The sequence below is a fragment of the Lathamus discolor genome, chromosome 1 (assembly GCF_037157495.1).
Source record: "Lathamus discolor isolate bLatDis1 chromosome 1, bLatDis1.hap1, whole genome shotgun sequence".
In the NCBI taxonomy this organism is placed as follows: Eukaryota; Metazoa; Chordata; class Aves; order Psittaciformes; family Psittacidae; genus Lathamus; species Lathamus discolor.
The window spans coordinates 156,358,674-156,371,430 of NC_088884.1; the positions used below are offsets into that span (position 1 = coordinate 156,358,674).

At 38.5% G+C, this 12,757-nt stretch overlaps 1 protein-coding gene across 4 annotated transcripts in view; it reads left to right on the forward strand.

Moving 5' to 3' along the window:
* Positions 1-12,757, forward strand: part of ZFYVE28 (zinc finger FYVE-type containing 28) — a 150,095-nt gene that overhangs the window by 69,660 nt on the left and 67,678 nt on the right. For all 4 annotated transcript variants that reach the window (XM_065660640.1, XM_065660646.1, XM_065660648.1 and 1 more), the window contains exon 2: positions 4,930-5,070. In XM_065660640.1, coding sequence (XP_065516712.1) covers positions 4,930-5,070 — 141 coding nt within the window. The remainder of the gene's footprint in view (positions 1-4,929; positions 5,071-12,757) is intronic.

A 12,757-nucleotide genomic window follows, 5' to 3' on the forward strand; every position in this document is an offset into this window, starting at 1 on the left:
ACATCAGTTCATACAATGAATTGTTTCACAAAACATTAGGCAGCGTGTCTGTACTCTGCAGAGTAGATTCAAGTTCCTAGCCTATAGCCTTTCTGAATTCCCATCTCAGAGAGTGTGCTTTCACATGTGAAGTCCCTTTTCTGATTTCTGTGCTGTGCAGTAATTGTTTGCATTTGGCACTGTTTAATGGCAAGCATTTATTTCCGGGAATGGAAAGTTTGTGGTTGACCCTCTTTATCTGAGTATGTGACGATGCTCCAGTGCTCTCCTTTCCCCAAAAATGTAGCAGATTTAGACTAAGAACAACTAGGCCCTCAGTAACAGAGACTTATATACTACCCTTTCCCTTCCCAAAGGGAGAATAAAGGAAGTTTCATAAATGAAAGACAGTTCCACTGATGTGAGTGCCATGGCCTTTCTCTACAACTTTTCACTTCAGCTGTTAGAATTGCGGCAGAACAGAAATTGCTGAGCAGGCAGTTGCTAGTTCTTAACCTTCCTGGCTAAGGAAGGTTAGTGTCGTGTGGCGTCTCCTTCAGTTAAGTATTGAACATGGACAATCACCCAATGTGGTCCTGCGATTGTGAATGCAGTTGCTGCAGTGTGTAATAAAATACATGTATTTAAAATGTACCTTTTACCATTACCAAAGTACTACATGAAAGATACCCCCATGGGTGTAGTTTTGTTCCATTGTCAAAAAGCAATCTGGCTTTACCATCAGCAAAATGCACATAATTAATGCTTTTCCATATAGTTCCTTTCCATAGGGACCAAGACAGGCTTTCTGAGCATGTAGGGGAGACATAAATAGTGCTGGAAAAGTGCCAGGGAACAAGGAAGATCTGGAGCCTTTCATCTCGGGTTCATGGATTTTATTTTAAGCAGGGTTGGGGTTTCACTGTTGCTCTGAAGCCTGTAGATCAGCAATTAAAAAATGATGAATATGATTTTTCCAGAGGGTGACTGACAGGCATCAGAAGACAGTTATATCACTAGCTGGACTCTTGCTCATCTGCATGTTTCCCTTGCTTCCATCTGTTCTTTGGCCTCTTTGGGATGATGACATCTTTTTCTCTCTTTTTGTGGTGGTAGGGGCTCTGTTCCTATAGAGGAAAAAGTCAGAACAATATCTGTACTTCTCTTGGAAATATTTCCCTCCTGGAAACCTGGGGGAAACATTGCCTTTAGTGTTCAAATGATGGGCTGCTGTCAGTTATCCTTACAAGGTGATGCATAGTTTGTGTTACTTGAAAAGCAATACTGATACTTGAAAGCTGCTGTTAAAAATTCATGGAAAAGATGGTGGCAGTTCTGTTTCAAAAGGAGGAAATCCTTTCCAAGGAGCACCCTTATTTCTGGAAATGGGATTTTCATGGTGATTCTTAAATTCCAGAGTTACTGTATGGTTTGAGGTTGATCTGTCAGCACCCCGGCTTCTCATGGTAGCATCAGTTTCAGCCTAGCTATTTACTTTTCCCCTGCATTGAGAAGCCTGTGCTATAATTTCTTCCTTTCCCAGTTAGTTGACACTTTTTAGTGACAGCTTCTGGTTTTCATAGAGCAGCTTTTTTACAAGATGCGAGAACAGCATCTTTTCATCTGATAACAAATTGAATTTAGAAAGTTGTGGTGATTTGCTTTAAATGGTCCCCTGCTAAGAGATTTAGAGTTTTATGCAGCTTCAGCTTGCCAGGGCCCACGTACAACCGACACAGCTAAACAAAAGATCATGCTACTAATACACACCAAGCATAATACAGTAGAGAACTCGACTAAAACTTTTGTTCCTCCAATTTAAAAGATAAGCCACATGGGAGCTAAGTATCTCAGCATTACTTTTGTTTTGCTTGAGACCAGCCTTAATCAGCTGCCTCTTTTTGCTTCTGCAGTGCAATTTAGTTGCTTATATATAAATCAGCAGTTATGCTTTGCCATGATTCCACACATATACTCTGACATTTTTGGTTAACAACTTTGTTTTGAAAGTTTTAATGAATGTGGATAAATGCTGAAGGAAAATGTAAAAATCAGAAATAATAAAAATAACTGGGTAGGGAAAAGGCTGAAAATTCCAGTCTCTTATTATCATTCAGTTTGAATGTTGTTTGTTTCCCTGGTCAGCTATCACAGGCTTTATCCTTCTCCCTTGGAACTATCAAGGCTATAGTGAAGACATTATTCAAGACACTAAATTTTTGACTGCTTGCATTTAGGGTACTGAGCTTGCTTAATAAATGACAGCATTAAAAGGATTAAGAAATGCAAGCTTATGGTTGGAAAGGCTCTCTATTTTGTAGCGAGTGCCTGTTTAAAGAAGAAAAAAATCCCTAACACTTTCACTACTACATTTTAACTGCCTGAAAACATGTTTTATTTCTGACTTCCGTCAGAATTTGGGTGGTGTGAAGTAGTATAATGTGGGAAGCTGCTGGGCAGTGTGACGGCTCACAGCAATGTTAAAGGTAGCCTTAAATTCACTATATTCCTGCCCAAACGAGGCATGTATGAGCGGGTGTCAGTGCCGCTGTTCTCAGGGAGGATTGTTGTTGTTTCATTAAATTGCTGACTGAGAACCAATTCAGCACATAACACTGAGGGTGTATTTAGCATCACTACTAAGACTGAATCTTTTTCCTTAAATCTTATGGCAATAAAATATTTGCAGTAGTTAACTCCTTGATTCTGTCAAGTGTGGAGGATGTATACTGTTCTCAAAAGATGTTAATATTCTTGTTCCTTTTCAGGGACTGAACAGCGTTTAGTGCAGGTTTTAATGTTGTACTATGAAGGATTCTTCTGCAGGATATGTGTCTCGTGGAGACTAAAATAGGGAGTTTAACAGTATGTTGTGGTGCCTTCTGTTGAAAATTCTTTTAGGCAAAAATAAATGTTTTCTGCTTTTTTTCCTAAGTGTTCCTGTTGGCATTTATTGTGCTCTTACCACTTGTGAACCCATGTTGCTGTTGGCAGAGGTTTGCTACTAATCTTTGTGTGTGATCGCAGACAGCTTGTGTCTTCTGGCCTGGTGCTGCAGAATGGGGGGGGTGTGAGGAGTGACATTCAGCTGTCCAATATACCTCTATCACCGCTATTTGTGCTTTAAGCCCTGTGGTTTGCTAATGGCAGCATTTCTGATCCCACTGTATCTGTGTGCCCATCCCTTAAAAGCAATGGTTTTTATCCGTTTACAGTAGTAGAAATATTTTGGGTTTCAGATAGAAAATGTTATTGTTCGCAACATATACTTCCTTATACATGCAGTGTTTTCTCTTTGGCTGTGTGTTGCATTTGGCAATGTTTTTTAAAGTGATGTTATCTTCTGTTTTGCTGTTGACTAATTTCTTCACTGCATTACACTTGTTTCTGTTGGTACATGTTTTGCTCTGATGTACTTATCTTGTACATCTTCATTAGTTGCAATTTAAAATGTGTTGCATCCTAATAATCTCTAGGTACTTGCTAGTTCTTCTTTAGTTTACAAAAGCAATGATTTCTTTGTATCTAGCAGCTTTCTTTACCTGGAAGGTTTTTCCTATGTTTAATGGATTTTTTTTTTTTTTCCCCAGTCTCTAACTTGCTTCCATGCAACTTGGTCTTTATTTTTACTGGTTATAGACATAACCTGGTCCTTCTAAAAGTATTTAGTTATTAATTCTTAAAGCACTGAAGAACAAAACAATTTCAGATACTTTGCAGCTCTTTTCTGTAGTATCAGTGTGGGTTTGTTTTCTTCTAGTGACAGTTCTAATTCTCAGTCTACAGTTAGTATAGTCTTCATGTTTCTTACACTGTGATTAAAACAAACTGTTTTTACTTTATACACATCTCCTACAAATATCATCTATGTTTTACTGACTACTACTTTAGAATAATGTTGTGCTTATCTGAGCCCATGAATCTTTCACCAGGTTGCTGGCTCCTACAAAATCTGCTCCCTCCACTCTTTAACAGTCAGAATTCATATTTTCTCCTTCCATGCACACTGATCTGTTATTTTTCCTGTATTTTGATGAAGGCTTTCATAGGCTTCAAAACTTCCAGTTATTAATATTTAATAACAAAAATTTCTTATGGGGTAAACTATTATTGATATGCATCATCAAAAGTATTGACTGCTTTCTTTATTATTCTACTCTCTTACTATAATTCTGTTTTGCTTTAGTGTTGCTCCAGATCCATTGTGATAATTCTGTTCTTTCCACTTGGAAGACTTGTTTTTGGAAGACATTAGTTATCTCTGTAATCCCTTATGTAATCCTGTTATATGCTTCGTGAAGTGTTTACATCTATTCATCCCTGGCAATGTAGATTCAGTACCTTCCCTTTCTGTGAGTTGATTCTTGTGGTCCAAGTAGCACTGTGCATCATGTTGTAGGGGTTACCACAGTGCTTGATAGATTTGGGTGTTTGCATTTGTTGGTTTTTAACTTGGAAAGCCATTTTGTTCTTGTTTTGCCTAGAGCTGAAGTGTACTTTTGTTTAATAAACAAAACATGATTCAGTTGTTTGTTCCACCAGATAATTATGCCACAAGTAGTGAGAACGCTGGGATGGTTTTGGAGATGTGGTAGCTGAGTAATGCCCTAAGTTTATTATGGGAGAGTCTGCATAAAGAAATTCTTTTCCATGATGCCACACTATTTTTCTGGCTTATATGTGAAAGAAAAAATAGCAATAAAAAAAGTTAGCTGGCACAGGGTGTCCAGAGAAGCTGTGGCTGCCCCATCCCTGGCAGTGTTCGAGGCCAGGTTGGATGGGGCTTGGAGCAACCTGGTTTACTGAGAGGTATCCCTGCCTGTGGCAGGGGGATTGGAGCTGGATGAGCATTAAGGTCCCTTCCAACCCAAACCATTCTGTGATTCTAAGAAGTGTGGTTTTATTTGCAAAAATAATGTAATATTGTGTATTTCTTTGTCTTCAATACAGAGAACAGACCCGCAGCTCCTTGCTCAGTTCTACTATGCTGATGAGGAACTAAATCAAGTAGCAGCTGAACTGGACAGTTTGGATGGAAGGAAAGACCCACAGAGATGTACGCTGCTAGTCAACCAGTTTCGCTCTTGTCAGGTAATCAAAATGGCGCCTTTCTGACTTCATTGCACACATGAAATGTGTTACATTATTATTTATTGTATTAGTTTTTATTGTCAAGTCCCTTTAAGATGAATCTTTGGTAGATATATGCCCTTCTAATTTTAAAAGGTATATTTTTGAAAACACTATCCATAAATTAAATCTACTACATCTCACTTAAGAGTGTGAATGCATTCCCTTAAATAAGAACAAACATCAAATTGCTTGTTTCAAAGCTTCAGGCAGCATGAAGTAGCCATTTCTTTTGTAGCTGCTCAGCTTTCATACTTCATGAATCTGATGGCTTTTCCCCAATAAATGAACAATGTGAAGACAGCTGGTAGCTGTGCCGATTTTATGGAAAAGAGTATTATCTGCTTCTTGTGAATAGTCTTGAAAATGAGTAGAACTACTGAGGAACCAAGCAAAAGAGGGCTTTTATCTGTAGCTTATTTGAAAAGTAGGAATCTGTCTGTAAGTTCCTGTTGTGTAATACAGTTCACCTAAACCAAGAAGATGGCTGAGAGTCTGCTGTGAAACCATGGCTAAGTTTTGAGCGAGACTTGAAGGGAGAAGAATTAGAGCCAAGACCAATGCAGCCAAGTCTAGCTCTCTAATTTGGATGGCTTTGCGATTTCATTAATGTCTTAGTCTTCTCTGGGATGGAGATACTTTTCTTCCCAGTAGCAGATATAGTGCTGTATTTTGGAATTAGGGTAAGAATAATGTTGATAACACACTCTTTTAGTTGTTGCTAAGCAGTGATCAAGGACTCTTCAGGTTCTTTCTTATTAAACTGTCTTTATGTCAACCCAGGAATTTTACCCCCTCCCATCCATTTGAGGGACAGGGGAGTGAGTGAATGGCTGTGTGGTGTTTAGTTTCCTGCTGGATTAAACCAGGATAATTTATTAAGTAAAACTATTCAGAAATTGAAAAAACCTTGAGGAGAATACAGCTTTCCCTGCCACACTGTATGCTATTTGATACCAAATTTTTCAATAGTAAAATCCAAATTTTTGGAGGTAGAAATTTTTGTGGTACAGTTGGTACTTGCGCAGATGCTTTGATACTTCCTCTCCAGCACACCCAAGAAAAACACTTTAAACCGAAGTAGGTTCAAGTCTAGAATACACCATATGCTCAGCTGGTAGGAGGATTTCTGTGTGAAAACTGAACACTTGCTTTCAGCTCAGGAGAACAGGAAATGGAAAGACCATAGTAATAAAGATTCAGTTGCATAGAATCATAGAATAATTAGGGTTGGAAAGGATCATCTATTTCCAACCCCCCTGCCATGGGCAGGGACACCTCACACTAAACCATGTCACCCAAGGCTCTGTCCAACCTGGACTTGAACACTGCCAGGGATGGAGCATTCACAACTTCCTTGGGCAACCCATTCCAGTGCTTCACCACCCTAGCAGGAAAGAACTTCTTCTTTATATCCAATCTAAACTTCCCCTGTTTAAGTTTTAACCCGTTACCCCTTGTCCTGTCACTACAGTTCCTAATGAAGAGTCCCTCCCCAGCATCCCTATAGGCCCCCTTCAGATACTGGAAGGCTGCTATGAGGTCTCCACGCAGCCTTCTCTTCTCCAGGCTGAACAGCCCCAACTTCCTCAGCCTGTCTTCATACGGGAGGTGCTCCAGTCCCCTGATCATCCTCATGGCCTCCTCTGGACTTGTTCCAGCAGTTCCATGTCCTTTTTATGCTGAGGACACCAGAACTGCACACAATACTCCAGGTAAGGTCTCACAAGAGCAGAGCAGAGGGGCAGGATCACCTCCTTCGACCTGCTGGTCACGCTCCTTTTGATGCAGCCCAGGATACGGTTGGCTTTCTGGGCTGCGAGCGCACACTGAAGCCGGCTCTTGTTCATTTTCTCATCAAAATCATTTTCGCATCTCCACCAAGTAAAAAAAATGGCAGTCAACTGTAAAGGATATATTTTGATTTGCCTCTTTCTAGAATTTCTTACTAATAATCAAATGTACCCAACTTCATTATGGGGAAGAATTTCATCACTAATCAAGTTAAGAACAGTTGGAAGACCAGTGCCTTGATCACTATAGCAGATATTCACAGTAAGTTAGCTGAGTCTGTTGGAAAGAAAAAAAAAAAGGTCAGGTATTGCTTGCTTGCATGAAAACTAAAAAGTGCAGTTTTTTTGAAGAACACTTACAGAGAGTTCACAGTCAATGCATTTTTGTCAGCAACAATTCTAATACTTCTGCCTACTTAGAATATCTCTGTAGACTGTCCCTAGGAAAAAAACATGGAGTTTGAGGGTTTACCAAACTGGAAACTGCAAGTTTAGTAACAGTCAATATTCAGTGATTTGGGGCGGGGGGGAGGAATAAAGATGAGAGTCATCTTGAAAGGTCATTGACTTTAGTCTTCAGTGTGATGGATCAGCTTTACCTAAATATTTGTGAAGAGTAACTTATCTGACTTATTCTTACAAACCTCCAGTAATGGACTTTCCACAAACTTTCTAGGCAAATATTTTCCAAACTGTTTTCTTAGAAAAGGCTTTTTTAACAATACTGGTGGATGAACAATATCACGATACAAGATAATCTCCTTCTTTGCTGTCTTATCCCTGGAGATGACAATTTATTTCTTCAGGTGCACAGGCTTTCTGGTTTATTTTTTAGTATAGGCAGAGCTGAGGAGCTGTTTTCTTTAAAATATAGCTTCTCTGAATGTTTCACCTGTAGGAATGCAAGTAATGCAGGCTCCAGTAGCTCCTTGGTCAGTTTGTTTGGCTTGTTATATAGTGACTCACCACCCCGTGACTTAATATCTTCTGATGCCTGGTAATTTCTTCTCATTTGTGAAGCAGATTGCTGTTACTAAAACAATCTGCTGCTGGAACTGAAAGAAAAGATGGAGATGGGTTTATTTTTCTCATGTAGCTATTTTTGATATGTCTAATTTTCTGCAGAATAGGTCAGATCATCGTCAAATGTCATGTAAAAAATGGCTTTTTGCTAATTAGGACTTAATTATTTTATAGTACTTTGTGTAAAAGCGATGGGTTTTGGCTTTTCCTTTTAAGAACTTGTCATGTAAATGCCAAACGAGGAGCAGCAGTATTTTAGTAAGGATTCAGAATGTAGGTGTTGACTAATATTGCATAGTAATGCAGAAAAATCAGTTTTAGACCAAAGTATGGTGAGGCTTGAGGTAGCTTGAGAACTAAGAGCTAGTCCTAGGGTTAAACTGGTTCTAATGGAAGGTCATGCTTCTGAAAGTAGGAATAACAGCTGCCTTGTGCAGTACTTCAGCGACACCTGCAAACACAGTCGCACAGTTCTGAGACCTTTTTCTAGTTAGAAATGTGCTCTTTCTGATTTTTCCAGCAATGCATTTAAAAAGAAACTTGTGAGCACATGACATAGTTCACCGGACTTCTAGTCTTTGCATGGCTTCTTTTTTCTTTTTTTGTCCTTGTTTTGTGTTCAGTTTTGATCCCCAGTGTACAAAAGAGATGTGGACATCCTGGAGAGAGTCCAAAGGAGAGCCACAAAGATGATCAAAACACTGGAAGCCTGCTGTGTGAGGAAAGGCTGGGGGAAATGGGTTGGTTCAGCCTTGAGGAAAGAAAGAAGGGTCAGGGTAGGCCTTTACCACTATGTTGCAGTATTTAAAGGGTGGCTACAAAGAAGATGGAGACTTGCCTTTTACAAGGAGTCACATGGAAAAGATGAGGGGTGATGGGCACAAGTTACTCTTGGGGAGATTCTGAATGAATGCGAGAGGAAACTTTTCACAATGAGAACAGTCAGCCATTGGAAGCCCCAGAGAAGTGGTAGATTTTCCAGTGTTGGACACCTAAGATTCAGGTTCTGGGCCATGTTGTATAGACCATGCTTTTGCTAGAATAGATGGACCACGTGGTCCTTGAAGGTCCCTTCCTACCTGGTATACTATGGTATGATTTCATGGATTACTAAAGTTCCCAGATTATTCCCAGTTTTTACCTCCATGAAGTTTATAGGCATAGTCGTTCTATCAAATTTCAGTGTTTTCTACGGACAAAGATTTCTGGAATCCCTGTCCTTCTGCCTTTTTGTCTGGCTTTGAAATTAGTTCATTGTTCCTGAATTGCTTAATTTCAGATTTACTGATAGTTTACTTGATTGACAGATGTTTTGACGTTTTGTGGAAAGTTTTATGAACTAGAGAATATTGATTTGAAAGTTTTAGTAACTAGAGAAATGTCTTTAAGTTGGTGTGATTTTTTTTTTTTTTTTTTTTTTCCTGAGAGACCAACAAGTCTTACAAACCGTGATTCTCTTTAAAGAGAGGTTATACTCTATTGGCTCTTAAGCATATCTGAAGAGCTGAGTTTTGTCTTTGTCTATTCTTTCAACTTTTGGTGCTATAGTTAGAGCTCCATGTGTACTGTAGTGTATGAACAGATTGAGACAAAACAAAAGGACTGCCTAAATAAGGTATTCTGCTTTATAGTGGACATACATACATACAGCAGTATTACTCAAGGCAAGTTGAAGGTATGGTGCATTGGGGCAGAAGGTTAGAATGATCTTTAAGGTCCATTCCAACACAAGTAATTCTGTGGTATGCAGAAGACTTCAGTTTTGAAGACTGTTAACAGTTCTAAAGTAAAGAACTGCAAGTCAGAATGTTGTCTTATGCTGTTCTGCCTTAATACTACTTGATGATAAAAATTACGCTTTTTACAGTAAATCAACTTTTCAAAACTTCCGGAGATCTTGCAATTTGGATTTCAAATGCTGTGAGTTAACTGTATATTATGATGCTAAGTAGTATATATTTATAAGTAAGAATCAAGGTAATGAAATGCTTTGCTTTTTCATTTTCATGTTAATGTGATATAACACTTCTCCCCAGTGTTGATAGCCTGGTATAAAAATGACATCTCTTTTTTTGACTTGATGTTTGCATGCCAGTGGTAGAACGTAACATACTACTAATAAAGTATTTTGCATTTGTCTATTTAATACTAGCCCACAGAGCAAAACACTTCTTCCTCTACTGCTTTCTGTTAAAATTAACAGTAACTTCAGTGTGCAGGTGAAAAGCTACGTAAGTTTTTTGTTAAATGAAAAAAAAGGATAGGTACTTCGGTTTGTTGAAATCGGTTGATGGTAGTAGAGGGAAAGGACATTTTTTTGTAAGCATGTTTGCATCAGGGAATCTTGAGTAATATGCAGTGATGGTTCAGCTCAGTTTTGGTTTGAAGTATTTTTATATTAGTGGTTTAACAAAGTGTCATTTTCTAAGTTGCTTCCAACATCACACGGTATTGAAGTAATGGTAGTTTGTGTATGCTTTTTAATAAACACCTGTGAATTAGTGATAATTCTTTAAATGAATTGCTACTTTCACATAGATTAATGTCTACAAGATACTTGAGTTGACAAACTGGTTTAAAACATCATTTAAGCTATTTAAATGGAACTAGGTTTATTGTTACATATTACAGAACTTCATTGGTTTTGTTTAAGAGGAAAGAGTTCAAAAAAACCCTTTGTCTCTAAAGCAGAGTTTTGGTTAGGACTTGACAGGTGAATATCAAACCTGTGCATAAGTACTTGACATTGTGGAAGCAGCACCAGGATTGTAGTACTTGCTGTTTCAGTATGCTGAGAATTACTTCTCTGCTTATAGTAGCGAGGTCTTAGAATAGCATCTAAGTCAGTTCCCAGCATGGTTTTATCAAAACTATTCCTTGAGTTGCAGATTGTTGTCTTAGCAATGGGTAATTTGAGCTGCAAATGTGCACTAGGAAGGAATTTTCCCCTGTTAGGGGACTGACCTGAAGTAAACCATGGACTTGCCTGACTGTATTACTCTGGCACTGTACTGCAGCACAGTAAAATGGGGAATCTGTGATATTTGTGAAACATGACTGTTTCTGTCTCACTGATAGCAGTGATTGACGCTGTGGTTACTGGTGGTATATTATACTGGCTCTTCACTCTTTTCCTGCTATTTGCCTGCTCAGAAAGCACCTCTTGAGTTGCTGCAATTGGCAGTCCTGCATTTTCAAGTCAGCTGTCAGCAGTTTGTTTGCTGTAATATTAAGCTTCAAATGTAGCCTTCAGTGGGTTGCTTCATGCATAGGTCACTCCTCCGTATAGTGGGTGAGAAGCAGACACCTATGAATCTGAACCTCCTTATCTATCACAGTGTTACTTAATGTTGCTGAGGAATCGGAGCCCTCAGAGAAAGCTGAAGCATATTTCAGTGTTGTGCTGTTATCACTTGTCTGTCTCAATTTCTGTAGCAATATGAAATACGTGGAGAATGTTATCAAAATTGCTACGTTTCAGCCAGACTTATCTCCATAGTTTTTCCAGTTCAATTTAACAACAGAAAGCATCACTATGAAATGAGTTGACAGTCAAGTGTCAAAAAACAAAGTTTTGCCCTTATAAAGGAATGTGTTAAGAGTGGTTCAAACCTACAGACAGAAGTAGTTTATGGTAGAGTGTGGAAAGAGGGTGAAAATGAGCTGCGGTAAACAGTGAGTAAAAGGTAGAATGGTGCTGGGAGCCCATCTGGGAAATGTCCTTTGTCACAGAGTGGAATGCTAAAATCATAGCATCACTGAATGGTTTGGGTTGGAAGAGACCTTAAAGATCATCTGGTTCCAGTGACTGCATTTAATTGCATGCAGACTCCTGTGGGAGAATACTATCTTGGGTGGACGATGATAGTCATCCATTTAGAACATGAGGTAATAACAGGAGAGCGAGATTAATATTTTATGTGTACTTCATTAAAAACAGTAGGGTTTTTTAGCTGTTTGGTTTTGGTCTAACTGTTAAAAGTTTTATTCAAATTTGAAAAAAAGATACAGTATTTTCTTCTTTTGAAAGAGAACGCGGCTGTAAAGGCTCTTAATTTCTGAGGTTATGAACTGTTGTAACATTCTATTACAAAAGATAAGATGAGGTTTCATTTCTTAGAGCATGATTATCTGCCATAGATCATACTTTTATACTAAGAAAAATTGACAGGTTGGTATCTTGACTGAGTGTTGACATAGTAGACCTGGGACACAATGGTGTAATTCCCAGAGCATTCAAAGGCTAAATGAGGACAGTGGAGCCCAGGTCATTTTAAAACTGGCTTTTCTCAGCATCGGTATAGTATGAAACTATACCAGATCCAGTTCCATAGGAATTGATGCAATGTGACATGACGGACTATTAGGGGCTTTATAGTTCTTCACCAGCACCATCAGAGAATTGCTGTCAGCTCTCCTGTATTGTAATTTGCTGCATTTTAACATGTTCTTTTCACTGTTGCAAAGAAGGATAAATTCTCATACCAGCCTCTGCATAGTTTATGTAGTCTCATGACTTAAATCTGCTAAAAATTGCCTTTTCCTCCACATACACGCGGTAGCACCACATTAGCAAATTTAACAATACCTGCAAATTATTTATTTGGTGATATTTCTGTACTTGGGGATTAAGTCTGTTTTTCTTCTGTTGGAAGCTTCTTCATTTAATTTTTCTTTAATGCTGGGGAAGTATGATAAGACAGACAAGGCAGCAAATCATATTTTTTAAAGACAGTTCTTAGGAGAAGAATTTAATTTTCCTTGTGACCTTAATGTTAAAATAAAGTCTAGCTCTTTCTATAAGAAATAATTCATGAATTATTAACTATTTC